Source organism: Bipolaris oryzae (assembly GCF_000523455.1).
Source record: "Bipolaris oryzae ATCC 44560 unplaced genomic scaffold scaffold_4, whole genome shotgun sequence".
Taxonomy (NCBI): Eukaryota; Fungi; Ascomycota; class Dothideomycetes; order Pleosporales; family Pleosporaceae; genus Bipolaris; species Bipolaris oryzae.
Genome location: NW_006911280.1, coordinates 333,232 through 359,021, shown reverse-complemented (window position 1 = coordinate 359,021; position 25,790 = coordinate 333,232). Strand labels below are relative to the sequence as shown.

Below are 25,790 nucleotides of genomic sequence, written 5' to 3'. Positions count from 1 at the left end.
TTCGCTATGTTAAATGAGAACCGTAACGTTACGAAGACATATTGCGCAACCTTCGAATGCTTCCGAAGCCACAAAAATTTCAACTGGTTCTTTTGAGCACAAAATCAGAAATACAGCTTCAAGTGGTCTTACAGCAGGTTATGCATGATCATACAAAGTGTGACCTCACGTTACCGGACTCTTTACATAACTTGTTTCTCGAGCGAACATCCATCTTCTCCATCGTTTGGAACATCAAATCCTCTTTTCTGAGAAGAAATGGCAAGAAACGAACACCTTACAGTACAGGGTACCAAAGACCGCACTTTCAGGTGAATGCGCCTAGATTTGTTGATACGCCAATGGCCCAACACTGTGTGCTCTGTACTATCCTGCTGACTTTTTGTTGGCTGCGATGCCAAAGCAGATAACTGGTAGGAGCTCCTATTCATTCTTGCAATGTTATGTGGTCACATTAGCCTCAAAAGAAATGGTCGCACCAGTTGCTGCTGTGTCGGGGTTGGTGATGGTAGTGGTGTCGTTGGCTCGTATCCACGTGGTGGGTCAAACCATTACCCGAAGACACCATGTTCTCTCGCCACTGCAAGGCACATGCACCTAATGAGCAAAGCTCGAGCCTCGTGTTGAAGGATATCTTCCAAATGCCGACCCTCCTGATGGTACCGATCCAGCAATCAAAACGGCGTGGTTAGTATCGGAGCTATCCCGCATAACGTCTTCCGTAACCCCTCAGCAGGCGCACACCCAAAACATTGGATCACTATGCAGCCACAAGCCTCAGATAAGCGATACATATGGAGGGGAAGTGGACTAGCCAAAGATATCGCTCCTGGATACACCTTCGTGTCCGAAAGCAGAAGCAACGAAGTTGGGCCTAAACTGATCCGTGTTTCGTGTAATGTCGGAAGTCACCCGAGACACGGCTAAACACTTCACAATCATTAATCATTATATCGAAACAGTGTTATGCTTTTTCTATCAAATCTTGTTGATATTCTATTGTCTTAAGACGCTGCCTTTCACCCGTAAGGTTACAATCTCATTTCTCTTTGCTGTATACTGTTTTCTCCGCCGGTTATACCAAAACATCAAGATAAACTACACCCGCTATTTCGATGCCAGCATCAAATCACTGAGCCCGCGTTTGACAATCTCCACAATGGGCGATGCAAGAATGCCAAATGGGGCCCACGTTATTGGTCGTAGCCATGATTTTGATTACCCGCCATCACATTCTGACGGCCCTTACAAAATTCTGAACCAATACCATTCAAAACCTGCCAAGTTACGGGTAGCATGCATCGGTGCCGGCGCGTCAGGTCTATGTTTAGCATACAAGATGGAGAAGATGCTAGAGCCTGGGTCTTGGGAACTGACACTTTTTGACAAGAACCCGCACTTTGGCGGAACCTGGTATGAGAACACTTATCCAGGCGTTGCTTGCGACATACCCTCGCACGATTATAATTTCACGTTCGACCCGAAACCTGACTGGTCAACGTTTTTCGCATCGGGAAAGGAAATCCAAGGCTACTTTGAGGACTTTGCAGAAAGGCACGGAAGCAAAAAGTACATGCAGCTCAACAGCAAGGTCGAGGAAGCATCTTGGAATGACGGAGATGGATGCTACAACCTGACGATCAGAAACCCAGCAACTGGCTCGATGAGAAAAGACTGGGCGCATGTTTTGGTCAACGGATCGGGTAAGTCAGTACTGGATTAGTATTTGAGTAAAGCTAACGTAAAAGGTATCCTGAACAACTGGAAATGGCCAGAAATCCAAGGACTGCATGATTTCAAAGGCCCAATACTCCATTCGGCGTGTTGGGATCACAGCGTCGACTTCAACAACATCACCGCCGGTGTCATCGGTATTGGCTCGACCAGCGTCCAAATTGTACCCTCACTACAGAAGATTGTAAAACAGGTTAGTCATGACCATGACCAATATGAATGCAACAAACAAAAGTCTGGTGATTGACCTCCACAGCTCGAAGTGTACATGCGAAGTCCAACATGGATATCCCCGCCCTTTGGAGCGGGTGCCCTCACCGACAACCTTCAAAAGGGCCAAGATATCGACCCAGGGCAGCGGCAGTACACCTTCACTGAAGCTGATATCAAGAAGTTCAAAGAAGACCCCGAGTATCACCTGGAGTTCAGGAAGAAAATAGAAGCAGAAATCAACAGCTTGTTTGGTATGTACCAGCAAAACTCGGAGCTGCAGAACCAGTTCAAGGACGTCATCACCAAGGAAATGCATCGACGAATGGGTCCCGGCCACGACAGATTGAAAGAATTCATCATTCCCAAATGGTCTGTGGGTTGCAGGCGGATCTCGCCCGGAGATGGCTTCTTGGAAGCGCTCACACAAGACAATGTTACACCAGTTTTTGATGGGATCGAGTGCGTAGTTCCAGAAGGCATCAAGACAGTCGATGGCAAGATTCACAATCTAGACGCAATCGTATGCGCTACAGGATTTCAGGTCGCTTTCCAACCAGCCTTTACAGTGCGCAATGGCTCAGGAGTTTCTATCAAGGAAGACTGGACGAACGGCCCTAACCTTTACATGGGTGTTTCAGCACCACGATTTCCCAACTACTACACAATAGTAGGCCCTGGCGCAACATGGAGTAATGGGACACTTCTACCGAGCATTGAGACGACAATCGAGTATAGTATCAAGTGCATGAAGAAAATGCAGTGCGAGGGCATCAAAGCAATGAGTGTGAAACAAGAAGCGCTAGATGAGATCTACGCGCACTTTGACGAGTTCCACAAGACTACAGTGTGGCAAGAAGAATGTCGTAGCTGGTTCAAAAATGGGTCGACAAAAGGCAGAATCTACCTGTGGCCGGGTGCTGTAAGTTACTCCCGTTTGACCCATGATCGTCCGTCCCATCACCTTGCTAGCGTTACCTTCCTTCTCTTGTATTACCCCGCATCATTCCTTCAGCCACTAACGCATAGGACGCAGACAATTCACTTTCTCAAAACAATCAAGAATCCGCGCTGGGAAGATTACGACTACGTATACAGGTACAAGAATCGATTTGCGTTTTTGGGCAACGGAGATGTCAAGGCGACAGCAACACGAGACTTGCTTGGGCTCAGCCCCTACATTAGGAACTGGGACCATGAATGGGATGTGGACTGAGGTGGTACTTGTTGTGTGGTCTTTGATGGTACGGCACAAGGTTGGATGGGCGCGGCGTTCTTTTTCATCTACTTGTACAGAGCGAAATGTTTCACTAAAATGTTTGGGAAGATCTACGCAATAGTTGTTTGCTTTCTTCTTCATCGTCTGGTCCGATCGACGAGGCATTGTGCAGCTCTTCCATCGAACTTCATTGACCTGTGTAACACAAAACTACCGATACGGGGTTTCATCCGACGTCGTCTAGCTCGAGGGATAGTGCGCATGACATCGTGTGCTGAGAAGCCAAATGCACGTCCATCTATGGTGATGGCCGCTTGCTTGAGAACCCGCATACAGCGGGTACGGATGCTGACACCCTAGCCTCCACATTGAGATCGCAATGATTACCAGTTCCAAGATTCCGCCACACCCACCCATTACCAATCCACCCCCTCATTCCGACGCATCTCGAGTCAGATTGAACCCTCAGCTCCCTCCAACACGACTCGCAGATTCTGGGGTACCATGAGAAATGCACCTCGCTACTAGTGTAGTGTGCTGTCATTGGAAGAGTTCTATGGACAAGACCACATCAAGCCTCTACGTACGTAGCTGAATGCGCGTCAGACCCAAAAGTCCCTGTGACTCCTGCTCCGGAATGACTGCACCGCATCTCCACGGTAGATCTCTGGGATTGGCTACAGCGATTGCATGCATGTTCGGCTCATCACCAGTCGACAAGCATGTTGAGAAATAACTTCCAACTAACCTTCTCCTCACAAGCAGATCCTCCGCGCCCGGAAAGCTCAGGGTCATCCTGCTCCCTGTTCGTTGCACCAGGTGTTCGGATCGATACGGGCATGCTCAGCCAGGACCAAACTTGGCTAGTAGCATATCATTTCAGGGCAAGCATGGCACTCCTTATCGCGGACGCCGTCTGGAGCGAGTCGAGGAGAGCTGCCCGGTAGAATGGAATTGCGGGGCCCCACCTCCAAGGCGCGGACGCATGTTGCTCCCCCAGCATTTGGCGGCAAAGGTTTCGGTCTAGTCTTAGCCCAGTCGCTCAATACAGGCCGAAGTTTGGATTTAGTGTGGAGTGCTGCCATGGTGGTGGGTCTTGCAGTCTTTCCCCAAGACATTCGTCGCACTGTACGTGGCATTCCTTCTTCCTCCTCTTACACACTGATCTGCAGCGTCCAACGCACGCCAAAGACCAAAATTGACCCTAAAGAAAGTAATGGCTGGCGAGAATAAGACATCGAGTACGCCCAAAGTGACTAAGCAACAATCGGAATCACAAGAACCCAAGTCGAGGAAAGACAGCAAGGCCGATCAGAACGTGCCTGAGAAGACTTCTTCGAAAGAGAAGTCTTCAAAACCTCGCCACAGAGCATCTATCGCCTGTGCCTCGTGCCGAGACCGCAGGATTCGTGTATGGGTTACTGCCTTCACATATGAACCCTTCTGACAAGTTGTAGTGTGTGGTACCTTCGGGAGAGAAAGAGTGCACACAGTGTAAACGATCAGGTGTAGAGTGCGTGATCAAGAATGACGATGAGCGAAGAAGGTGCGTCGACATTATCAAATGTTCGCAAAGGAGCTGACAGACATATAGGCCCATCTCGAGAGCATACATGTGCTCTCTCACCGACCGCGTCGCTCTTCTTGAAACCATGCTGAAGGAGCGAGGCGAGGAAATACCTCCAGCAAATCATCCACCCAAAACACGCCATAGTGCTCCAAATATCGAGGAAGAAGCCACCTCACCAAGTCGAAAGGTTACCGAGCACACAACTGCACACATCGACAACTCTAGCCCTGTTAGCCAGGAAAGCCCTCAGGAAGACTATCCAGAATTCGAGCAACAGGACTTCGGCCTCAGCCCCTATATCTCAAATGGCGACGCAGACAGCGTAGGCTCGCCGCCTATGCTACCTCCACCAAAAAAGGACGGCATGGTCAACCGGCTCTTGTCCACACGCGGTCATCTCTCCTTTGACCAGCTCAACGGGCGTCTTCGCTACTTTGGCCCAACAACAAACTGCCACGTGCACTCCGAGTCCATCAACCCCTTGAACATCACCCAGGAATTCAATGAGCAAGCCCGACGAGCAGATAGAATTATCCGCTCCCTCCCACTTGAAACATACGACTATCTCATGAACCTGTTTTGGCAATTCTACAACCCAGTCCTTCATGTACTTCACCAAGACGCTTTCAATGAAGACCGCGAGATGGGCCGCACCCAGTTCTATTCTGGATTCTTGCACGTCTGTGTTTTGGCTATGGGGTTTCGCTTTGCTAACAAGAAGAGGCCGGATATCAAGAGAATTAGTATGCCTGGCATGGAGAGTACGTTGCATCGTGAGGCCAAGTATATGCTCGATCAAGAGCTTGAGAGGCCCGGCGGAATACCTAGTGTGATTGCACTGCTGCTACTGGGAGATTTGGAGTGCGGTGTTGGCAGGGATAACAGTGGATGGATGTATGCTGGCATGGCTGTGAGACTTGCGTTTGACATTGGGTATGTCTTGTAAACGCTGTGACGGACCCAGTGATCTAACTGACATTGATTTAGTCTCCACCTCGACACACGTTCTCTAGGCCTCCCTCCGCGGGAGATTGAGATCCGACAGATGACGCTCTGGGCCTGCGTGATCTACGACAAATACTGGGCACTCTTCCTCGGTCGCCCGACATCTATGAAGTCTGCGGATCTAGAAATATATCATCTCACCAAGAAATTTGAGCGTCTCGGCACTTGCCGCCCCGCTGGTCCTGAGAAGAGCATGGAAACTATGATATACGAGGCCCTTCTCGATCTTATGGAGCTCGCTGGTAAAATAACGGAAAACATGGATCCCCATCGTTCTCAAATGACCATGTCGGATCCACAAACGGCGATAGATCGGAACCAATACATACGTATGGCGGCTCTAGATCGCGAGTTTAGCAGCTGGTATGCTAGACTACCTGAGCAGCTTCGATGGACGCCGAACAACATCGCAACAGCACCCGTTAGCTTTTTCTTACTGCACCAGCAATATCACTCCAGTCTGATCTTACTGCATCGCCCTTTTGCACTCTACGAGGACCAAGCAGGTAACGAAAACGAACCGGACGACCATTTCTCGACGCTGAGTAGGACGGTATGCACGAAACATGCAATCAGAGTAGCGAGGATATATTGGCAACATCGCCAGCGATTCGACACGAAGCAAATCTTCATCACTGGAATGCAACACGCCGTACGTATCCCTATAACTCATTTCTAAAAAATACAAACATTAACCAAAAAAACTCCAGGGCACCGCAGCAACCGCTCTCGTCGCCGCCCTAGCATTCATCAAAGACCCCATCTCCCGCGCAAACAACATGCAATACCTCGAATGCCTTGCCGCCGCCCTCTCCGACATGGCCCATACCTACCAACCCGCCGAACGCATGTCCACCGTACTCCGCGCCGTAATGGTCGAATTGCGTGGCGGTCCGGACCCCCTCTCTGCAACATCCTTCTCCATCTACAAACCGCCCTCCAGCCTCATCCCCGCGCGTCGAAGCAGCACCATCGACACCGACACCGATCTACCCTCAGGCAGTACACAGCCGTGGCACAAAAAACGGCAGATGAGTTCAAGCAGCACATCGCGTCCCCGCGCCAACACATGCGGAACAAGACACAAACGCACAATGAGTTCTAGCACAACAGCAACGACTCCACCCCTTCACTCCTCTCTATCCCTTCAAGTTGCCGCACCACCCCTTCTTCCCCCCCGCTTCGACGACCACCATCCATCAGACAATTACATACTCATGCCCCCTTCATCTTCCTCTTCCGATCCTCCACACTGGTGCCCGGATCTCGGTCATACCCTCTCCACTCCTTCCACAACCACCACCACTGCATCCTCCTCGTCTCTATCGCAACCAAGGCATAACAGCTGGATGCGCTCAGAGTACGAGGCTTCAGATGCCATTTCCGCGCTCGCTAGTGCGCATTTTCCCGAGTTGAACGCGTTTGGTGACGAGTTGGGTGGTGCTGGGGGTGGTGCTGCAGGGGAAGGAAGGATGAATTTGGATTTTATGCCGCTGGGGGAGGAGTGGGAGGGGGGCGTGATGGGTGGGGTGGGGAGTGATTTGGATGGGTTTCCGATTCAGGGGAAGGCATTTTGAGGGGTGTAGGTTTGAGGGATGGGAGACAAAGGATTGGGAGTGAGGTAGATGAAGGTTGTTTTAGTGTTGAACGTAATATTTCTCCCATGCAACTTCGCTTGTTTCGATGTCCATTGTGTCGTCTTGGAGAAACTCTGGGTTTGATGGATTTGCCATGTTGAAATTATGCGTGGAGTGTGGGTGACTAGTTTCTCCTTGCTTCTCATAAGACGTATGCCTGATGTCTCCGAAAGCTCTAGATTGCAATGTACTATACTGACTAGTCAAAGTCGTAGCACCAGATCCGTAGCTTGTACGAGGGAGGTTCGTATCTGCATGAGGCACGGGTGCAGATGGAATAGTCGGTGGGTTGAAGTGCGTGTGCTCAGAATACAAAGGTGCGGGCTTTTCATTGTTCCGACTTTTGTATTGTAGAAAGGGGGGTGAGAAGGGTGTTGCGCTCGGTGATTGAAGAAGGAATGGACGAAATGGTTTGTAGTGATGCGTGTGAGGTGATGCAATCGTCTCCAGCGGCTGCGGGGGTAACCGAGTGGGATCTGCATATGGGGCTGGATCCGTGTAACGTTTTTGCTGCGTGTGATCGTTGGCGGATGGTGTGGTACGTTGGATGAACGATTTGCTGCTTTGCCCGGTGTCCTGGCTATGTGGTCTTGGTTTCGACATGTCATTCTGCTCCCATTGTTGAGTTCCGTGCTTTTTTGAGTGGTCCGTTCGTGAACCAGGTATACCCCAGTTTATAGGAGTAAAAGTCTCTTGCGATGATGTTCGTAGATCGTAGGTCTCCAACAGCTGCATGCCAGTGTCACCCATAACGCTTTCGATCCCAGCCCAGCCCTGTGATACCCCGTCTTTCTCAGCTCCGTACCCAGCAGTGTGGTTTTCTTTCCAATCGGGCTTTTGAGGATTGCTGTACGGCGATTGTGCAACGATGTTATGTAGCGTCTGGAGGCTCCGGCTAATCTTTTCAACTGCTATCCGCGCGAGCTTGTGCATCGTTTTTGCCTCAAGGTCTTTGAATATCGATAAAGTTTGCTCGGCCTTCAGGACGCCATCGGTAATTCTCTGGTGTTCTATCGCATCGAATACGAGGAGCATGGAGCTGTTAAAAGCTTGTTGTACTATAGACCAGTCAATCAATGCGGATGGGTTTTTCTGATGGAGAAACCAAAATGCAGCAAGAATGTCTTTTGATGAGGCCTCTACAATAGCTCGGCCTTGGATACAAGCTTTCGGTGATGGCGCAGGTGACGAACTGTTAGACCAAGAATGGTGTACGCTCGTTTGATGCGGTGTAGCATCTCTGCTGATCTGTTTATCTGCAGACGTCCCTAAATACGTTCTCTGGCGGTTGAGTAGTATGAGATAGGTATGGGCTTTGCAATGGAAAACTGCTTCTTGTGAGTAAGCTGATTGAGAATGTAAGATTTTCTCCTTGGGCAGCAATGGCAGCAAAAGCTATGCATATGAAAAGGCTCTGCTGAATGATATTGGTTTTATTCCAAATCGCGAACAGAAAACTTCATCGGCCGATAGTCGCCCAAGGAATGAGAGAGGATCAACAAAAATAAATCGGCAAGCATACCGGTCGCTACGGTCCTGAGTGGCAAGAGGCCTTGTGACGGTGTGCTTTCCGCATCAGTCCAGGCCGGATCGAATTGGAGTGTTTCAGGTATCGTATCCAATAATCTGTAAAGCGCCTTTGTGAAATCATCGATCTGAGAATCAGTCAGTCGATTGCTGCGAAGAACCTGCCTAGCAAGTACGGTAAACTGCATTATGAATTCTCCGAGCCGCAATACATTTGGGTCTGTTGTGAGCTCCTGTGGCCAGCAGCAAGTGCCAATGCTGCTGATTCCAAGTGGCCGTCCAAATGTCATGGAATACTCCTCGTCAATTCGGAGCATGTACCACCAGATCTTTTGACGCGTTGCGACCGCCGCCTCGGTTAGAGAGCAGGATGTGAGATGTTTCGGATTGCAATGCAGACCGATAGAATGAGCCAATATGATAGTGGTACCGAAGAGTATGAATGCGTCCAAGATTCTTCCGCTATTGGCCAAGTACTTTCCGATCAATATGAGTGTTTGGACGGCTACGAGAGACGGCTTATGCATAAACGAAGCTAACCGTAATGCCTGCATTGATGCGGCAACTACACCTAACGTAAGCTTAGCAAGTATGCATTTTAGACGACTTACTGTATACGTTGCCTTTCTGTGCCTCTGCGTCCATTTTGGCGACATCGCAACTGCCATTCTTTCTCCATATGAAGTGCTGCGCGCCAAGAGCAATGACTGCGAGAATCAATGCCAGCATACTTGGACAGGAGTAAGAGTGACTCTCAGCATCTAATAGAAAGCGCTCTATCTCGAGTCTTGATAATTCTGCAGGGATATGTATGCTCACAACTTGTTCAAATACGTCCATGTACTCTGAGAACTCATGTTTTGCGGGGAGACAACTAAGCAGTTGCGGAATGCATTCGTCAGAAGAGGCACTGAAGAGCGTGGCAAAGGCATACGCCGGAGTATTTTCCGAGATGAATATGTCCCTGGGATGTGGTATTATGTGTGTCAATGTCGTCGGGTTGTCAAGGTTGACCGAACTAAACTCAACAAATGTTAGCCAAGTTCTCGCGGGTTATGGCATCTACCCACATCACTGATGACAGTAGCCAATCCGGGTGCGCCAAAGAATATGCTTTCTTGCCACTCAGATTCTTGACATCGAGTTTGCTTCATAGAGCGCCGTTTCACCGCCGGGCTAAGCCCATTGTCGGTGTGTGAACCTAGAGGCAAGGTGTGATGAGATTCCTCACTGTAAATCGGTATACCGAGTGCGCGAAATCGCTCTTTGAGTTGGACATTCTCGGCTCGAAGCTTACGGAGTTCGTAACTTTGTTGAATTGGGGTGAAATTTCCGTCCTCAGTTATGAAGTGACAGTCACGGGGAAGACCACGAACACAACATGCTGAACACGGTTTCGTGCGGTCGCACTATCATATGTCAGCTAGTCAAAGAGCATGACCATTTGATCCGAATGCGGTATAAGTATCCAGCCTATTGTAGAGGGATTTGTGAGCAGGTTCAGTGAGGACCAACCTTCACCTTTCGCTCTCGACACTTTGTACAGGAAAGGGACTGGCGTTGCAATCGTGGTAGTTGTTTTTTCCGCGTGATAATGCTCTCGCCTGAAGTCTGGTGTTGTACAGCACGATTTTTCTGGAATGGTACTTCGCCCATGACGTAAGAGATACGCTCGTGTTGGGCGTTGTGGAGATGACCAGGGACGAGGAAAGAGAGGCAATACCAATGCAGTCGAAAACTGGTTCACTTGGGGCATACGGGTAACTGTAGGAGAGAGGAGTATGCGATAAATTTGTACAAGCTAGTTGCGGTCCCTCAATATATGACTGCTATCGGATATCTACCGTCCAGATATACCCCCAGAAATCCTGCCCAGACTCAACGCTGTGTTCAGTGAACGAAAATTATTAGCCTCATTTATTTATTGGCAAGTAGAAACAGTTGCAGTGTAGAGATGCTACCAATGAAGATAGTAATCTTCAATCAACACTCCAATATCTAAATCAATCGTATTGCATTGTGCATACGCCACTGCTGTATGGCGTCGTGGCGGGGTTGTACAATGATATCGCCAAGTCGATGGAAGTAACATCGGAGCACTGATGGCGGTGAAAAGCGCCCACGACGACCCGAGCCTTTGGGTCTCGCACTTGGTAATGTCCATGCACATGTACGTGGCCCGCCAACTGGATTTTTCTGCAAAGATGCCACCACAGCGCCACGATCTTGACACGAGCGCGTCACCTCCCGCACTGGGTCGATCTCCAGCATTGCATATGTGGCTTGCATAGAAGCATGTTGGTGGTTGCTAGAACCAAGGTGTGGAAGACTGTTGACCCCTTCTCGTGACTCTGCAAATTTTCGCTGCAGGTCGTCATGACACGGTCCGCACATGTGACTGCCAGAATACGTGAGGCTGATCCATTTGACACTTAGCAGCATACTGTGGGTGCACGCTCCAAAGCGCCTCCTTTGCACGGGAGACCAAAATCATTGGCAACTCAAATCGCCAGAAAACACAATGCACAAGCTAGCAAAGTGGCTTTACATCGTCCTTCTTCGCATCCAACTCCTTCGAGCCATAGTGCTTGTGTTCAAGGAACAACGCTCTCGACGCGGTGCACGAGACGAACTGGCTTCACGAAGACGACTCTAGCGAAGACATCTACCATCTCCAACTTCACCTCCCACTCGTCGCCCACCTCAACATTTTCATACTGTAACATAGTAGCCACAAAGCCATATTCAGGCAATTGGCCAACTGCATCTCTACCTTCTCGGACTTGTCGAACCTGGAATTTGAAAATCTCAGGAAGAGGCGCTTCCTTGTACTTGAAAGCGCGGAGGAATGCCTGGGAAGCCCAGTAGAGCGTTGCGTCTCGCTTGGCTGTTGAGATGATGCGCTCTCGAGGCGTCAGTGTGACAATCGATTCCTGTATCTGCCGGAGGGAGAAGGGCAGCACTTTTTTCGATGAAGCAGCACTGTCAAGCGCGTTGAACTTTTTGCCAGTCTGCGCTTCATAGCGCACAGCAGCTTCTATCTGCCAATGTGCAATCATGTCACTGAAACGACGAAGAGGGCTGGTAACCTTGACGTAGCCAGGCACTCCGATGATCTTGTGTGGTAATGAAGAAGAATGTGTGATGGCCCTACCCAAAGCGCGAACCAACTGTATACCGAGAAGTTCAGGTACGTCTCCATGCTTTTTATGGTGCTCATTTATGACGGCTCGAAGTTCTTCTGCAGACAGGTTTTCGTGAGATGGGGGTTCGACGGTGCCTCTGTACATAACAGGTATTTGCCGCTCCTCGCACCATTTTGCTGCTGACTGACCAGCCAACATCATCACCTCCTCGACTATGTTCTTGGGCCCAATATCCAAGGGCAAGAATTCTTTGGGCATGGTGTTCTTGTATTCAATGATAGGGTCTCCTTGGATATGACGTACTCGACTGATTGAAGGCGCATGCCAAGTCAACCCAGGTTTAGTGGCGCTTTCGTAGACCTGGACGCTCACGTTGTTTGAATTGAATCGGATGCCACCTGCAGCTCTACGACTCTCCCATAGCGCCTTTGCAACAGTATACAGGTCACGGAGCTCCTCTAGTTGATTGGGTGATATGCTTGGAAGCGGCCGTTCTTCACTCTGGGGTACTTCCCCACCAACAGTGAATTGTCGGCTGCTCAAAGTATTCTCATCACCCAAGAGTTTAGCAAGCTCAGAGGGGGTGATGCTGATCATGTTTCGAATGATGCCGTGCTGAATCTTTGTCTCGAGCACAGTGCCGAGCTTGTTGATACGAGAGCTGAACGTAATAGCAGGGCGATCGCGCTCAAGACTGAAATGCTCTTGAGACGCCCATGTCGGGAGCATGGGATAAAATCGCTCCGGGGTATATACGGTTTCCGTAACATGGGCAGCGAGGCCGGAAAGTGTGTGGGTTTTGTCAAAGAATGCTGTTGGATTGGCCACATGGACATGAACCCAAAATTCGTTGTCTTCCTTATCGGATCCCTCAAATCTCTCGATAGAAATGCCATCGTCGATTTCCTTAGCATCCACATCATCGACGCAGTAGACTGTCGTTGTGCCCCAGTCGCGACGAAAGTCTGCCATTGAATCACGGAAATCGGGATTCCTTCGCGTGAGCTCCGCCTTGTCATTGAGCACTTCAGTGTTGCGTGACAAGCGAACGGTGGGAAGCATTAATTGCTCGTCGTAGAGCGCGCGGTTTTCGTGGGGCGAGATTACGCCGATCTCTTGTAAGAATAGCAATCCGGTGGCACGTCTGATGTTGCTGAGACTTTCATCGACAATTCCCTCATCCCGGACTACCCCTGGTTCATAGCAATTGGTGGCAGAAATCAGGCCAATGCAAGCAGCATGAAGGCCTGCCATGCCCGCAAATTGATCGCTGAGCGCCCATGATTGCAAAAAATTGATGATTTGCTGGTCAGCACTCGTGAAGGATTCACCCCATGTGGCCTTTATGCCAGATTTGAGCTCTTTGGGTGTAATACTCGGTCCTACGCCACCATATTCTGGCTGACGGTGTTTCCTGCTGGTTGCGATGATCCTGCGTGCTTTGTCGATGAAGTCCTTAACATGAGTCGCGCCCTTGGTAGGCGGCTGCTTGCTATCATGTGATGTGCTTACATTCAAAGCCAGATACTCTCGGTATTCTCGAATCCATTCATGCACGGTTTCAACATTTTGGACGTCTGATTTTGGTCGAATAGCAAAGACATTGGTCAGCCTGTGGCTGCGAGAGTCGGATCGAAAACGGAATTCGTTATGATTGAGTGCTTTGCGTACAGCTAATAGTGCAGCCGGTGACGGTGTCCACTTTGGATCATTGGGTGAGAGTAGTTTCCTGGCAATTTGCGTCAATGTCATCATGCGAGTCTTCTTTTCGTCGGCCAAGACTGTATACGCTGTGTCGAGTGTTGATGCATTTGTGCGGTAGATGTGCTCTGCTTCTTGGGTCATATGTTCCAGAGCGGCTATGACGGGAGAGGCGAGGTCTCTAGGAACATGGATTTCGCCTTTAGGGTTGGCTTTTGTCGGATCTGTAGGCAGGAACGGGATAAGCGGCTGAACGAGCGAAGGGTCGATGCAGCCTTGTATAGCGAAAGTGACCTTTTTGAGAGTTGAATGTGTCCATCGGCCGTTGACTGAGAAGAGCTGGCTACTAGTGTCTAGTTGTTGGACAAAGACAGCAAGTACGGGCTCACGGCCAGCCTGGGAAAGTTCAACCACATCACCAGGTTTCAAGAACAGGCCGATAGTTATGAGATCGTCCTCTTCGTCTTCCTCTACACCGTTCCATTCGCTTTTCGTTGTATCCTCATCGGCCTTTGAAGAAGGAGCTAGTTTGGAAAGGCCATTCGAGACTTCATCGCGCATAGGGTAGTTTCGAAATGCGGAAAGTGTTTCTGGTGTCGGTCCTCCATAGAGGTCTTGCCACTTTATGAGATGGTCTCGGATGGCAGTATTTTCGGGACGAGGTAGAAGAGAAGGGTCAGAATTTTGGGGAGAAGTTTCGGATGTGGAAGGTAGTTGTGAACGCTGTTTCTGGTCAGAATATGACATATATTTTTTTAATATGAAGGTGGAGGCATGGCTACATACAGTGGCAGTGGCATGCAACGCCCGCCGAGGCGTTTGCGCAAGTTTTATAGCAGAGATTCCACGACAGGTTTTTGGTTGAGTAAAGTGCCCGGATTTGCTGATGAGACGCCATTGGCACCGTAAGCAAACGCTGCCAACCGTCGACTGCATACGAGGATACATGGCGAGTCGAGTGTGAATCATGTCGTCAGTCGCCGCTGCCAAAAAATGCGGCGGAGGCGCGCTCTTCATCAAGGGCCAGTGCGCCGACGCTAAAGCGCCGCGCGAACTCACATGTTTGTCCCGCACTCGCTGTCTTCTCTTCTTCACCTCCAACACACAATAGGTATGTATCCCCTCGCTCTTTCTTCCAACACACCCTTTCTATGATGTATCAAAAATTATAGCATGTATTATCCGACTGTTGCTTCGGCGGCGGACTGCGGAACACTTTTATCCCTGATAGAAAACTGTCGCCTTTGATGTGTGTTTGATGAGCTATTGCAACCGGGTCCTAACACATTGAACAGGCATCATGGCACCTGGCAAAGCGCCTGCGGGCCACTTCTCGATCCTCTACTTTGCCGCTGCCTCGACGTTTACGGGCAAGACGAGCGAACACCTGCCTGCGCCGGTCAAGGCGGGCGGTCTGTTTGCTCTGCTCGAGGACAGGTATCCCGGCATCAAGGACAAGGTGCTGAGCAGCTGTGCGTTGACAGTCAACCTGGAGTATGTAGACGTCAACGAGGAGGATGCAGAGCAGCAGATTGGCGAGGGCGATGAAGTGGCCATTATCCCACCAGTTAGCTCCGGATGAAGGAATGCAAATGCAAGAAGGGAGCTTTTGATGCATGATGAGTGTACGAATTGTTGCGTGTTTGCAGCCTAGTAGCTAGTAGCTAGTAGCTGAATGATGATGACTACCGTGTTATCACTACATGTGTCTTCTTCTTCTTCTTTTTCTTACTCATCTCATCTCAACACTCTCGTGCTGTCCCGCATCACATTACGTAGCGTCTCTCACTGAATTTTGGTTCGTCTAGCCCGTTGTAGACTAGCGCGTCCGGCGTGGCACTCCAACTCCAGCCTTTTCCGCGGCGCAGTCGACCGCGGAAGTTCGGGTACTATACGACCACCGACGCCGACCTTCATCCACACGTCGACGGCACTGCAGTCTCATGGCAGACCAGAGCCAGATAGATCCCAGGCTGTTTGCCAGCGCCTCATCGGTGCCCCCGCGCTCTCAGCAGCTCTACTCGTCTGCGCCCCAGCAGAACTCCGGACATCCGTATTACCTGCCCTCGCCCACCGCTCAACACCATTCCCAGCCCCAGCAGCTGTCGCAATCCGCCCCACTCGGCAGCATACTTGATCCCGCCCTCGAGCAGACGTCACCAACCGCACCAGATGCAGACCACCATGACGACGACCACGAAGACGAAGGCGACCACGATGGGTACGTTGCCGAAGCCATTGCCCACCTGCCGCGACAATGCAGCGCAACGCCACTCCAGCGGCATCAGCACTTGCGCAGGCATGGCTCTCTGCAGGTCCAACGACGCGATCAAAACTGTCCGCAGACTGCCAGAGTCTGCTTTGCGCTTGCCGTGAAGACGCGCACGTCGTCGAGCGCTGCAGAGCGACAAATACCAACACAACATCTCACGCATTGACCCCACGCTGACCTCTTCAACAGTATCAACGATACCCCGGGGTCTGCAAAATCCCCCGCCGACCTGAAGCGCCCCAGGGCTTGCGATTCGTGTCGAGGACTCAAAGTGCGATGCGACCAAGAACGACCAGACCTACCATGCAGACGATGCGCCAAAGCAGGCCGGCCATGCATCACTACGCCGCCAACACGCAAGCGCCAGAAAAAGGCAGACAGTCGCGTAGCCGAACTCGAACGCAAGATTGACGCGTTGACAGCGACTCTGCACGCGCAAAAGGCTGGAGCGCCTGACGTCAGGCACCAGGGAGGCTTCCCGCAGCACGGCATAGCAGCCATGCCCGCCGAGGGTTCTTATCGCATGGGAAATCTCGAGCAAGATTGGTCTAATCAGCCAGCGGGTAGATATCCAGATATTCCTCCTGGCTACAGTCCAGCCCAGAGCATTCAGCGAGGGCCCGATCGAAAGCGTAGGAGGGTGGACGGTACACACGCTGTAAGTACATCGACATGTCTTGTCAGTGCGAGCTAACATGGTAGTCAATCCCGGAGGATATGGATGCTATACATCGTGACCTTACAGAACACCCCGACTTTAGGCGCCCAGTCAAGAGCAAGATCCATGCCGACCATTGCCACATCAACCCTCTGATTGACAATCTTATGGCTCCCGAAATTGCAGAGCGCGTCTTCCTTCGCTACGTCAACGAGATCTGCCCCCATTTTCCAGCAGTGCCATTTCCTCCAGGTACTACAGCCCGCGAGGTCCGCGAGAAGAAGCCGCTTCTGTTTCTTTCCATTTTGGCCGGCTCTTCACATGGAAGTGTAGAGCAACTTGTCTCGCAAGACACCCAACGCGAGTTGACCAAGCTCCTCAAGGACCAACTTGCCGACATCATCTGGCGCAATGGAGAAAAGTCACTCGAGATCGTCCAGGCATTGCACGCAGCCGTGCTTTGGTACCGCCCACCTCTCCACTTTGAACAGCACAATTTTTACATGATGGTAAATTGCGCAGCGGTCATGGCTCTCGACTTGGGCCTGGGAAGAAAGGCAACGCCCAATGTTATGAAACTTTCGGTTGGCCCGTTCCAGAGGTACCATCCTGACTCTGGGAGCATTGAGGCCAGAAGAACATTTCTGGTGTGCTACTATCTCTGCATGAGCATCACCATGGTTTTGCGACGACCGATCCTCCTCCGTTGGACCAATTACATGGCCGAGAGCGTCCGCATCCTCGAAACTTCTCCTGAAGCCCTTCCGTCAGACAAGCTGCTCTGTCAACAGGTTAAGCTGGCGCATATTGGAGAGAAGATTTCGGTCGAGTTCCGCATGGACGACGCTTCAGTTGAAGTTGCCATTTCGGATCCCAAAGTCATCTACGCTTTGAAGATATTCGAAAACGAGCTTAATGGGCTGAAGGAGGAGAATGAAAATCTTGGTGACGTTGATCGTAAGTTACAGGTGATTTATCGCTTCATGGTTGCTAATTGTTTTTAGCCACTCTACGGCTTGGGGAGCACGTCACAGATCTCTATCTACACGAAATTGCTCTGCATCAGAACCAAGGCTCGGCGGACTTGCAACCTCCCTACACCTCGGATGCCATTTCTTCGCCGCCAGCCTCCGGAGTTAAGAAGGATGCACCTGTTGGTCCAGCCCATATCGGCGCTCTCGGAGACTGCCTTAAAGCCACGCATGGCATCCTTGATACAATATTGGGTATCGAGCTTGATACTCTTCTGACGTTGCCAGTGATCTTTTGTAAGTTGGCATGGCTTTTCCCAAGGCATGTTACTAACAGTATTAGGTGTGCGAGCCATTTACGCCATCGTCTGTTTAATGAAGATGTGGGTGTCAGTCACAAGTTGCGGTGAAGTGGGAAGCATCATCAAGAAAGAGGACCTGCAAATTGAAGCCTACACCGAACAATTGGTTTCCATGTTCAACGCCATCGTCTCCCGCGATAGTCAGTCTCCGCATGGCAAATTCTACTTTGTCGCCAAACGCCTTCAGGAACGATTTGCACATATCAAGGCAGGGGCCGACAAGGAACAACTACCTGATGCCGAGTACGAATCTAGGCAAAACTCGAGCCATGCACCTAAACAGTCTACCCGCCAATCGCCTGCGAAACAAACGCCGCTTCACCTATTGTCCGAAGTTGCAATGGGCAGTAACAGTGTCACGCAGCAGCAGCAGCAACAGACGCAAGCGCAGTCTCGATCCCAGCAACAGGCTCAAGCAGCTTTGCAAGCTCATGCACAGCACTCGCAGCAAGCCATGCAGTCGAACTGGTATCCCAACATGGCTGCACAGCCTACAGCAGATATGATAGGTCTTGGTGGACAGCCTCCTTTCGATATGAACTTTGACTTCACGCAGTTCGACTTGGGCACTGGTTCAGACGCGGACTTGTCTGCCTTGTTCATTCCGGATTCAATGGCAATGTGGAGTTATCCAATTGATCCGAATATGCAGGGATACACTGGATTCTAGGTAGGTGGGCGAAAAGTGATGGCTGATGGTCGGGTATGTTTATGTATTATGTGAGTGTATAAACAATATGGCGTAATAATTGGAGTTTTGGCGCTCGAGAAACAAAGCTTGACGTGTATGGTAGATGAAAAATTGGGGAAGCAGTATATGCAGACACCGACGGCTTTTTAGACCAAACCTCGAACGGAGTGAGGAGAACAAAAACTGGCATTTTTAGAAAATTGAGAATTATTTTACACGCCGACAACATCTTTCTCAAACACCTTGCAGTCCCTGTCCCAGTTACCTCTCTCCTTACTCAAGCTTATACTCTATCCTCCTCAAAAACCCCTCCAACCCCGTCACTTCGCCCTTTACCTGCTCCCTCGCCCACCTTACTTCGTCCTCCCCTCCCTTCCCAAAATACCCATACTCTCTAAACAACACATACATCTCATACAACTGCTCCCAAAATCCCTCCGGAAACCATCCTTTTTGTAACCTCATCCTCCACCCGTACATGCCTCACTTCCTTCCCCGTCACCTTCCCCACGATCTGCACAATCTCTTCTGGAGTATAAAACCCCTCGGCCGCCATCAACGTCCTCCCGGCATACCTATCTGAATCCTCAAAGATGGCCCCAAACCCATTTGCCAAATCTCCGTAACATCAACATACGGCCACTTTGGCATCCGCAGGAAGTATACTCGGCATAACGTACACCCCCTCTCCCTCTCCCTCTCCCTTCCCTTCCCTTCCTCCTACTCCTCCTTCCCTTCAACCCCCCACATCAGCACGCCGCGGCCGCCACATGCCCCCCCCCCTCCAAATTCTACACAAAACTCGCCCGGCGCCACCAAACGCACTCTTGATGCCCAACCGGCCGAACATACAACTCGCACTTCGGCCTTTGACATCAAAGTGATGCACGTTCCGCAACGCTCCCTCCCCTAGAGAAGGAAAAGCAGGGTGCGACAGCGAACTGAAGACGATGAACTGCAACTCCAGCGGCGACGGCGGCGGCGGCGCTGCACACGCAGCGCACGTGCTGCGTCTCGGTGGGCCCGCGTGAGGCGGTGGTTGCGTGTCGTGGGCGTCGTGAAGAAGAGGTGCGTGATGCTGGATAGCGCGGTGGTGAGGGTCGAGGGGGCGGACATGTCGGCGTGCTGGATCTTGATGCCTTGGGCTGAGAGGGCCTGCAGGTGAGGGTCGGTGGTGTTGCGGGCGAGGGCGCGAAGGGAGTATTTGGCGGAGAGGGAGGGGGAGGAGAGGATGTGCGTGGCGAGGGAGAGAGGCCTTGGGTGCTTGTTGCGGGGAGGATGGCGAGGGTGTGCTTGGACTTTTTTTTTCTCTTCTTCTTCTTCTTCTTCTCGTCGTTATCAAGCAGTTAGATAGAACTATAGAGAGAGGAGAAAAGGATAGTGATGCTGCTGGGGATCGGGGGGGGNGGCAGGTTGTCTTGCTAATGTTGTTGTTATTCGTAGCGGGTGAGAAAGGACGAGGTATGTACGAAGCCCATCTTGAAACAAAATCAGTGATTCTTTGGGGTCAGTTTTTTTTTAAAAAAAAAAAGAAACAGACGGGAATGAAAGTGGATTGATACAAAAGATGAATAAGTCACGTGGTAATTTCTTCACTCTTTGAAAAGAGATTGGGTATTTTCCCTCATCTATCTTTTGTATAATACAAGCGATGAATGGACAACTTTCTTCCATGTCATCTGTACCGTCCACTCGTATACTTCCTCCTCTACTCAGAACCCTGAAGAGGCACACTCGCTCGAGTCAGAATCTCGTATGACTGTTCCTCAAGACTACTTTGGAGTGCCGCACCCCTCGATATCCGCTTTGAATACGAAGGGAACACGAGGTCAAACACTCTTATCCCCCACAACCCTCCCCTCACACTTCCACATATTACCCATATAAATCAAATCCACCAGATCAACCCCACCATGCTCAGCCCTCAAACTCCCTCCCACCCCCAACATCCCCCTCATTCTCCACCCCATACGCATCCTCAAAACTCGCCAACCTAACCCCCCACATATCCCCTTCCCTCCCTCTCCCCCCACCCTCTCCATCCTCATCCTCATCCTCCTCTTCCTCACCCTCCCAATTCCCATCCCCCACCCACCGAAACGCCAGCACAGCCCCATCCTTTAGTCCCGCCCCCTTCGGACACATCTTCGCACTCGCCACTCCCTTCCCCCCAGCTCCTGTCGCTTTCGCTTTCCCCTTCCCTTTCCCCTCCACCTCCTCCCCCACCCCTTCATCAAAAGAACTACTATATTCCCACTCCCCCAGCTTGAACCCCTCGTGCGCGTCGTTGATGTTGAGCGGGCGCCCAAGCTGGATGTCTGAGGGAGAAGGTGGGAGGGGGATTGCGGCGCCGGTGTCTGGGTGGCGGAGTTCGGTTTGCTCGAGGGCGGAGTATAGGGCGGATTTTATGGTGGAGAAGGTGTGCAAGGGGTCGATGTGTAGGAGAACGGTTGTTTTGTGGGATTTTAGGCGGAGGGTCCAGGTTTGGGGGGTTGGTGTGGTCATTTTTTTTTGTGAGGTTCGGACGTGGACGAATTGATGCAAGCAAGATTTGGCGGCGAGATATTGAGCGTGTGTAAGAGATTGGGGTGTCTGGTTTGTGGGGTTTGGCACGAAGGGCGGGGGGGGGGTGGTCAAAGGTGAGATTGTAGGGTTGTTGGAGGGGGGCGACGCGGGGAGACGCGTAACACGATGTCATGCGGCAACTGTCTTGGCAATTTTTCGAATTCCGCGGACTTTTGCGCAGAGAGTTGACCTTCATTCATCCACGTACTTGCATTGAGCGGCTGATTCTGGGTTCAATCAAGTCACCCATCGCTACACCGGATCGCAAAGAGAAACACAGTCGAACCGCATAAAAATATCCGTTTCGCGACCCGCACACAATCGCACCGTCCACCACCTCCGCACCACCTCCGCATCTCCACCGCAAACCTCACCCACAACTAGAGTCGCAAAACCCAACACCCACCTCCCACGCCCACGGCGGCACCAAAAAAATCCACATACACACACACAACACAATGGCCTCCCCACCACCCACAGAACCTTCCCCAACCCCACAACCACCCCCTCACAAATCCCTCCACCCCACCTCCCCCCGCCTCGACATGCCCTTCGACCGCCGCCTCCTCCTCACCACAACCCTCTCCTTCATCTCGGGCTTCACCCTCGGCTCCCTCTCCGCGGGCCACCTCGCCTCACTGCGCTTCCGCGCCGAAAACGCGCACCGCCTGCCCATGTCCAACCCAGGCTGGTACCTGTACCACAAATCCAAAAACTACTACAAGTGGCGGTACGGCATCGTCGAAGGGCTCAGAAAAGGCACGTACGTTGCCGCGTGGAGCATGGTCTTTTTTGTTGTCGAGGAGAGTCTGGATGTCTTTCGCGGCACGTGGAGGGCGGGCCGCACCGTCTCGGAGATGGAGGGCGTGGATGAGCTGGATTTGAAGAGGATTGACAAAGGGGTTAGTGGGAGTAGGGATTTTGTTAGTAGTGCGCTTGCGGGTATGGTGACGGGGGGCGTGTGGAGCGCCTGGCACCAGTTTCCGGTTTCGACGGCTGCGAGGACGATTAGGTTGGGGTTGCTGGTTGGGTTGGGGTTTGGGCTGGGCCAGGATGGCTTGGTGTGGGCAAAGGCGAGGTGGGGTGGGGGTAGGGAGAGTGAGAGTTGGATTTATAGGGGTGCGAGAAATAGGATGGTTGAGGAGGAGGTTAGGGTGAGTTTGGAGAAGGATTGAGAGGGCTTGGAGGACTGAATGTCGCATATATTGGGGTCGGTGCCGCGTAAGAGGAGCTCGCGGTGCCTACGAAAGAAAGCAACGGACACGGCGCAGGGCAAGCCGGGGACAGCTGCAGAGCCGCAAGTCTGAAATGACTACCGCCTAACAAAAATATTCCCAGTATCAAGGCGGTACTGATTTTACAAGACAACCAAACGAAATCAAAGTGTACAGGATAGTCTAGTTCTTCATTTTAGAGCGCTCGGCGCCTCTTTTGGATATCATTCCATCATAGACTGAAATCACAGCTCCGTAGCGTAGGCTATGTCCGTGTCCTATCGTAACAAATCAAGCAAAAGGTCCATCTTTTCCACGCCCTATTCTTTATCAAAGCGCACAGCTGGCTGTTCCCGAATCCAGCTCAAATCAACCTTGTGACCCAACAACTCTCTGATATTACTGACGCCATACTTCATCATGGTCGGCCTCTCGAGAGAAAGTCCGAATCCGTACACGCGCATATCCTTGGGCAGGCCCATGGGCTCCAGCATCTCCGGCCTGAACATGCCTGAGTTGCCAATCTCGAGCCACTTCTTCAGACCAGCGTGGTAACCAAAGACCTCCATGGAAGGTTCGGTGTAGGGGTTGTAGGCGGGCTTGAAGCGCAGGTTGGTGATGCCCATGTTGCCGAAGAAGTCCTCGAGAAAACGCTGGAGACCGCCAAGGGTCAGACCAAAGTCGGCAATGACACCTTCAATCTGGTGGAACTCGGCCAAGTGGGTAGCATCGACGGTTTCGTTACGGAAGACACGATCGATGGAGAAGTAGCGCGCAGGACGGGGATCTTCTGCAAGGCGGTGGAGGGCCCAAGTCGAGACTGCGGTGGTATGTGTGCGGAGGACCAGGCGGAGGGATTCGTCTTCTTCCCATGGGTATCGGTCTAGAATTATCAGTACGTATGCTTCGGAGTGATGAAACAAGACATTTACAACTTACATCCTATTGAGCCAAAAGCACCTTCTTGATGTACCTTCTTGACGTCTTGCCAGTACTGCTCAAAGTCTCGTGGCTTCTTTTCTCGCTTCTCGCTCTCTGGTGTGGAGAAGAGACGTTTTGATCCGGCCTCCATGCGTTCCATGGTTGCTTCATTTGCAGGGTCTAACCGCGGCTTGTCGGCTTTTGGTGGGTATGAGACGAAGAAGGTGTCTTGCATGTCACGCGCGGGATGTTGCTGTGGTACGAAAAGGGCGTCAAAGTTCCAGAAGCCAGTGTCGACGAAGCTATTGATGTTAGTCGGTCATGCGCTTGATTCAGACCCAAAAACTTACTGTCCTGTTGGCATCTCGACGAAACCTTGTGAGAAGAAAATGTTGCGGAACTCCTGCCTAACCTTGTTCAGAGGATGTAATGCGCCTGCATCTTGGTTTGCTCCGAGTGCGGCAAAGTTGTATGGTTTGAAGTTTGCAGTCTTCCATGCATCGTTTGTGAGCAGCTCGGCCGTCAGGTCGGTGTGCTCTACAGGAATTTCCTTTGCATACTTTGGGCCCTTTGTGATAGTGTATGTAATGACCTTTGTAACAGTCACGAGCTTCTTCTTCTTCAGCTGGGCAAGGAGTTTCGCATCGTCGAGCGACTGTGTGTCTTTGATGCCCTGTAGTAATTGGCGGGTGGTGTCTGCGGGCTCATCGGTCTGAATGAGGACTAGGTTGTCTCCGTCTTTCTTGATCCACTTGTTCTTGAAGCCATTGCCTTGTCCAACGCTAGCGACTTCTTTTCCAAAGATAGTCTGTGTCTCTTGTCAGTCGCATGTCGCTAGTTCATAGTGCATCCTGCACGCACCGGTAGTTCAGCAATTGGGACGCTGCCCCTCTCTTTGACCAACTTCCAAACCTTGAACTCATGGCTTCCCTCTGCGACTATGCCCTCGGATTCGGGAGTGAGGACGACCTTTTCCGAGTCTAGCGATTTGTATTCGACCATGGATCTGCTGGCTAGCCTGTCGAGTGCGGCCTTGATTTCGGCCTGGGAGATTGCGGGGAAGTCTTCATCTGTGCGGAGGGGCTCTTTTGTGTCGAGAAGGTCGAGGATGTCCTGGGTGAGGTTTTGGCCTTTTGTTTCGAGCGGCACTGGGACTGGGCCCCGTGTTCCTGGCATGTTTGCGAGTGTGCAGCGGTTTGGTATTGTGGTCGAGTCGAATCGTATAACGTGGGGTTGCTTGCGATGAGTCGAAAGTGGAAACAAGTCGGAGATTTGAAGGCCCGTTCGGAGGTGGGGCGACTCTGATTGGCTCACTGGCGGCGCGCAGTACTGTAGTACTCTGACTTGATATGGAGGGAGTCACTCGTGTAAGCATCAGACTTGGACTACAATGCACGTGATTTATAGTGGCTATCTGGTCTCTTCTTGGACCAATAATACTGTTGGTAGCTAGCTCCCCAGCGACTGCCAAGTTGGGCTGCGTGACGTTCCCGAATTTGCAGTGCTAGAGAGGCAGCTTTGGCAGGGTGGCTGGTGGAGAGCAAGAACTAGAGGACTGGCTGCAGGCACGAAACTTGACCATGCTGAAAAGATGCAAAGACACTAAATTGGAGCTTTGTTTTTTCAATGACAACATGGACGTGTCGGTAGTCGTAAGTGTACCCCGCCTTGTGTGAAGACGGGATAATATGGTTGTCAATAGCGTTGCAGTAAGTAGACGGACTGCAGGAGATGGTGGTGGGTGGTGGTGGTGGTGGTACCATGCAGCCGGCTAGCTGTGACGCCTCGCGTGTTTGAGGTTTTGAGTGTAGAGAGCAACAAGGCCAATTGGACTTGAGATCCCCACCAGTTCCTATGGAAACTGGGGCCCAGTCGAACATGCACGCGCAAGAGGCCGCGCAACTCTGCGGCACATGGACATGCATATCAAACAGCTGGGCATAGTCTACCTAGAGCAAAGGCCATGTTATTGCTGTTGTTGTTGTTGCAAGCATCTGAGGGAGCTGTCATCTGTCTTTTGGCAACACATGTTTATCGAGGGAGAAAACGTGTATCTACTAAGTAGCGATTCGTGTCTACTATGACTAGTGTTTTATTGGGTGCGAGGGTACCATGGATGGCCAAGGATCGGGGCATGGAGGGCTGGAAAGTAGAATTATTGACATGGCATGCGGCTCAGCTCAAAACAGCAGGCCGAAGCCGGTTTATTGCGAAACTCGGTATAGTGTATTGAGGCCAGGGTGACATTGTAGGCAAATGTGATTGCGACGGCGTCGGGGCATTGAAGAGGCAAATGGCCGCGGGCTGCTGGCTTGGCTTCAGGCGGCCGGCTCATGCGGTGTTTTGCTAACGCTAAGTAAGGGCATATCGGGGCGTGGGTGGGGATG

At 51.3% G+C, this 25,790-nt stretch overlaps 10 protein-coding genes across 10 annotated transcripts; 6 read left to right on the top strand and 4 right to left on the bottom strand.

Annotated features, from left to right (window-relative positions):
• Positions 1–6: 6 nt before the first annotated feature.
• On the top strand, positions 7–927 carry COCMIDRAFT_32186 (uncharacterized protein; the record flags this gene model as incomplete). Its single annotated transcript, XM_007684675.1, has 4 exons — positions 7–86; positions 418–538; positions 611–721; positions 769–927. The coding sequence occupies 4 exons, from the start codon at positions 7–9 to the stop codon at positions 925–927; spliced, it is 471 nt and encodes a 156-aa protein (XP_007682865.1).
• Positions 928–1,159: 232 nt separating this feature from the next.
• On the top strand, positions 1,160–3,160 carry COCMIDRAFT_817 (uncharacterized protein; the record flags this gene model as incomplete). The annotated part of the gene is made up of 4 exons (XM_007684626.1): positions 1,160–1,703; positions 1,749–1,927; positions 1,991–2,866; positions 2,981–3,160. The coding sequence occupies 4 exons, from the start codon at positions 1,160–1,162 to the stop codon at positions 3,158–3,160; spliced, it is 1,779 nt and encodes a 592-aa protein (XP_007682816.1).
• A 1,219-nt stretch (positions 3,161–4,379) lies between these two features.
• COCMIDRAFT_81530 (uncharacterized protein) lies at positions 4,380–7,315 on the top strand (the record flags this gene model as incomplete). The annotated part of the gene is made up of 5 exons (XM_007684753.1): positions 4,380–4,574; positions 4,621–4,709; positions 4,758–5,666; positions 5,721–6,390; positions 6,449–7,315. 5 exons carry the CDS (start codon positions 4,380–4,382, stop codon positions 7,313–7,315), a joined length of 2,730 nt encoding a protein of 909 aa, XP_007682943.1.
• Positions 7,316–8,020: 705 nt separating this feature from the next.
• On the bottom strand, positions 8,021–10,558 carry COCMIDRAFT_78179 (uncharacterized protein; the record flags this gene model as incomplete). The annotated part of the gene is made up of 5 exons (XM_007684752.1): positions 8,021–8,433; positions 8,898–9,467; positions 9,514–9,925; positions 9,973–10,311; positions 10,418–10,558. Coding segments are annotated over 5 exons (1,875 nt in total), but the record flags the coding sequence as incomplete, so codon positions are not given.
• A 938-nt stretch (positions 10,559–11,496) lies between these two features.
• On the bottom strand, positions 11,497–14,697 carry COCMIDRAFT_21973 (uncharacterized protein; the record flags this gene model as incomplete). The annotated part of the gene is made up of 2 exons (XM_007684650.1): positions 11,497–14,472; positions 14,536–14,697. The coding sequence occupies 2 exons, from the start codon at positions 14,695–14,697 to the stop codon at positions 11,497–11,499; spliced, it is 3,138 nt and encodes a 1,045-aa protein (XP_007682840.1).
• A 352-nt stretch (positions 14,698–15,049) lies between these two features.
• Positions 15,050–18,682, top strand: COCMIDRAFT_32182 (uncharacterized protein; the record flags this gene model as incomplete). Its single annotated transcript, XM_007684674.1, has 6 exons — positions 15,050–15,316; positions 15,789–15,970; positions 16,211–16,679; positions 16,724–17,636; positions 17,684–17,947; positions 17,994–18,682. 6 exons carry the CDS (start codon positions 15,050–15,052, stop codon positions 18,680–18,682), a joined length of 2,784 nt encoding a protein of 927 aa, XP_007682864.1.
• A 173-nt stretch (positions 18,683–18,855) lies between these two features.
• On the top strand, positions 18,856–19,101 carry COCMIDRAFT_81484 (uncharacterized protein; the record flags this gene model as incomplete). The annotated part of the gene is made up of 1 exon (XM_007684751.1): positions 18,856–19,101. A coding segment is annotated over one exon (246 nt), but the record flags the coding sequence as incomplete, so codon positions are not given.
• A 1,519-nt stretch (positions 19,102–20,620) lies between these two features.
• On the bottom strand, positions 20,621–21,208 carry COCMIDRAFT_81434 (uncharacterized protein; the record flags this gene model as incomplete). The annotated part of the gene is made up of 1 exon (XM_007684750.1): positions 20,621–21,208. The coding sequence occupies one exon, from the start codon at positions 21,206–21,208 to the stop codon at positions 20,621–20,623; it is 588 nt and encodes a 195-aa protein (XP_007682940.1).
• A 518-nt stretch (positions 21,209–21,726) lies between these two features.
• On the top strand, positions 21,727–22,443 carry COCMIDRAFT_812 (uncharacterized protein; the record flags this gene model as incomplete). Its single annotated transcript, XM_007684625.1, has 1 exon — positions 21,727–22,443. One exon carries the CDS (start codon positions 21,727–21,729, stop codon positions 22,441–22,443), a length of 717 nt encoding a protein of 238 aa, XP_007682815.1.
• Positions 22,444–22,802: 359 nt separating this feature from the next.
• Positions 22,803–24,579, bottom strand: COCMIDRAFT_21969 (uncharacterized protein; the record flags this gene model as incomplete). The annotated part of the gene is made up of 4 exons (XM_007684649.1): positions 22,803–23,365; positions 23,422–23,705; positions 23,754–24,211; positions 24,265–24,579. The coding sequence occupies 4 exons, from the start codon at positions 24,577–24,579 to the stop codon at positions 22,803–22,805; spliced, it is 1,620 nt and encodes a 539-aa protein (XP_007682839.1).
• Positions 24,580–25,790: the final 1,211 nt, after the last annotated feature.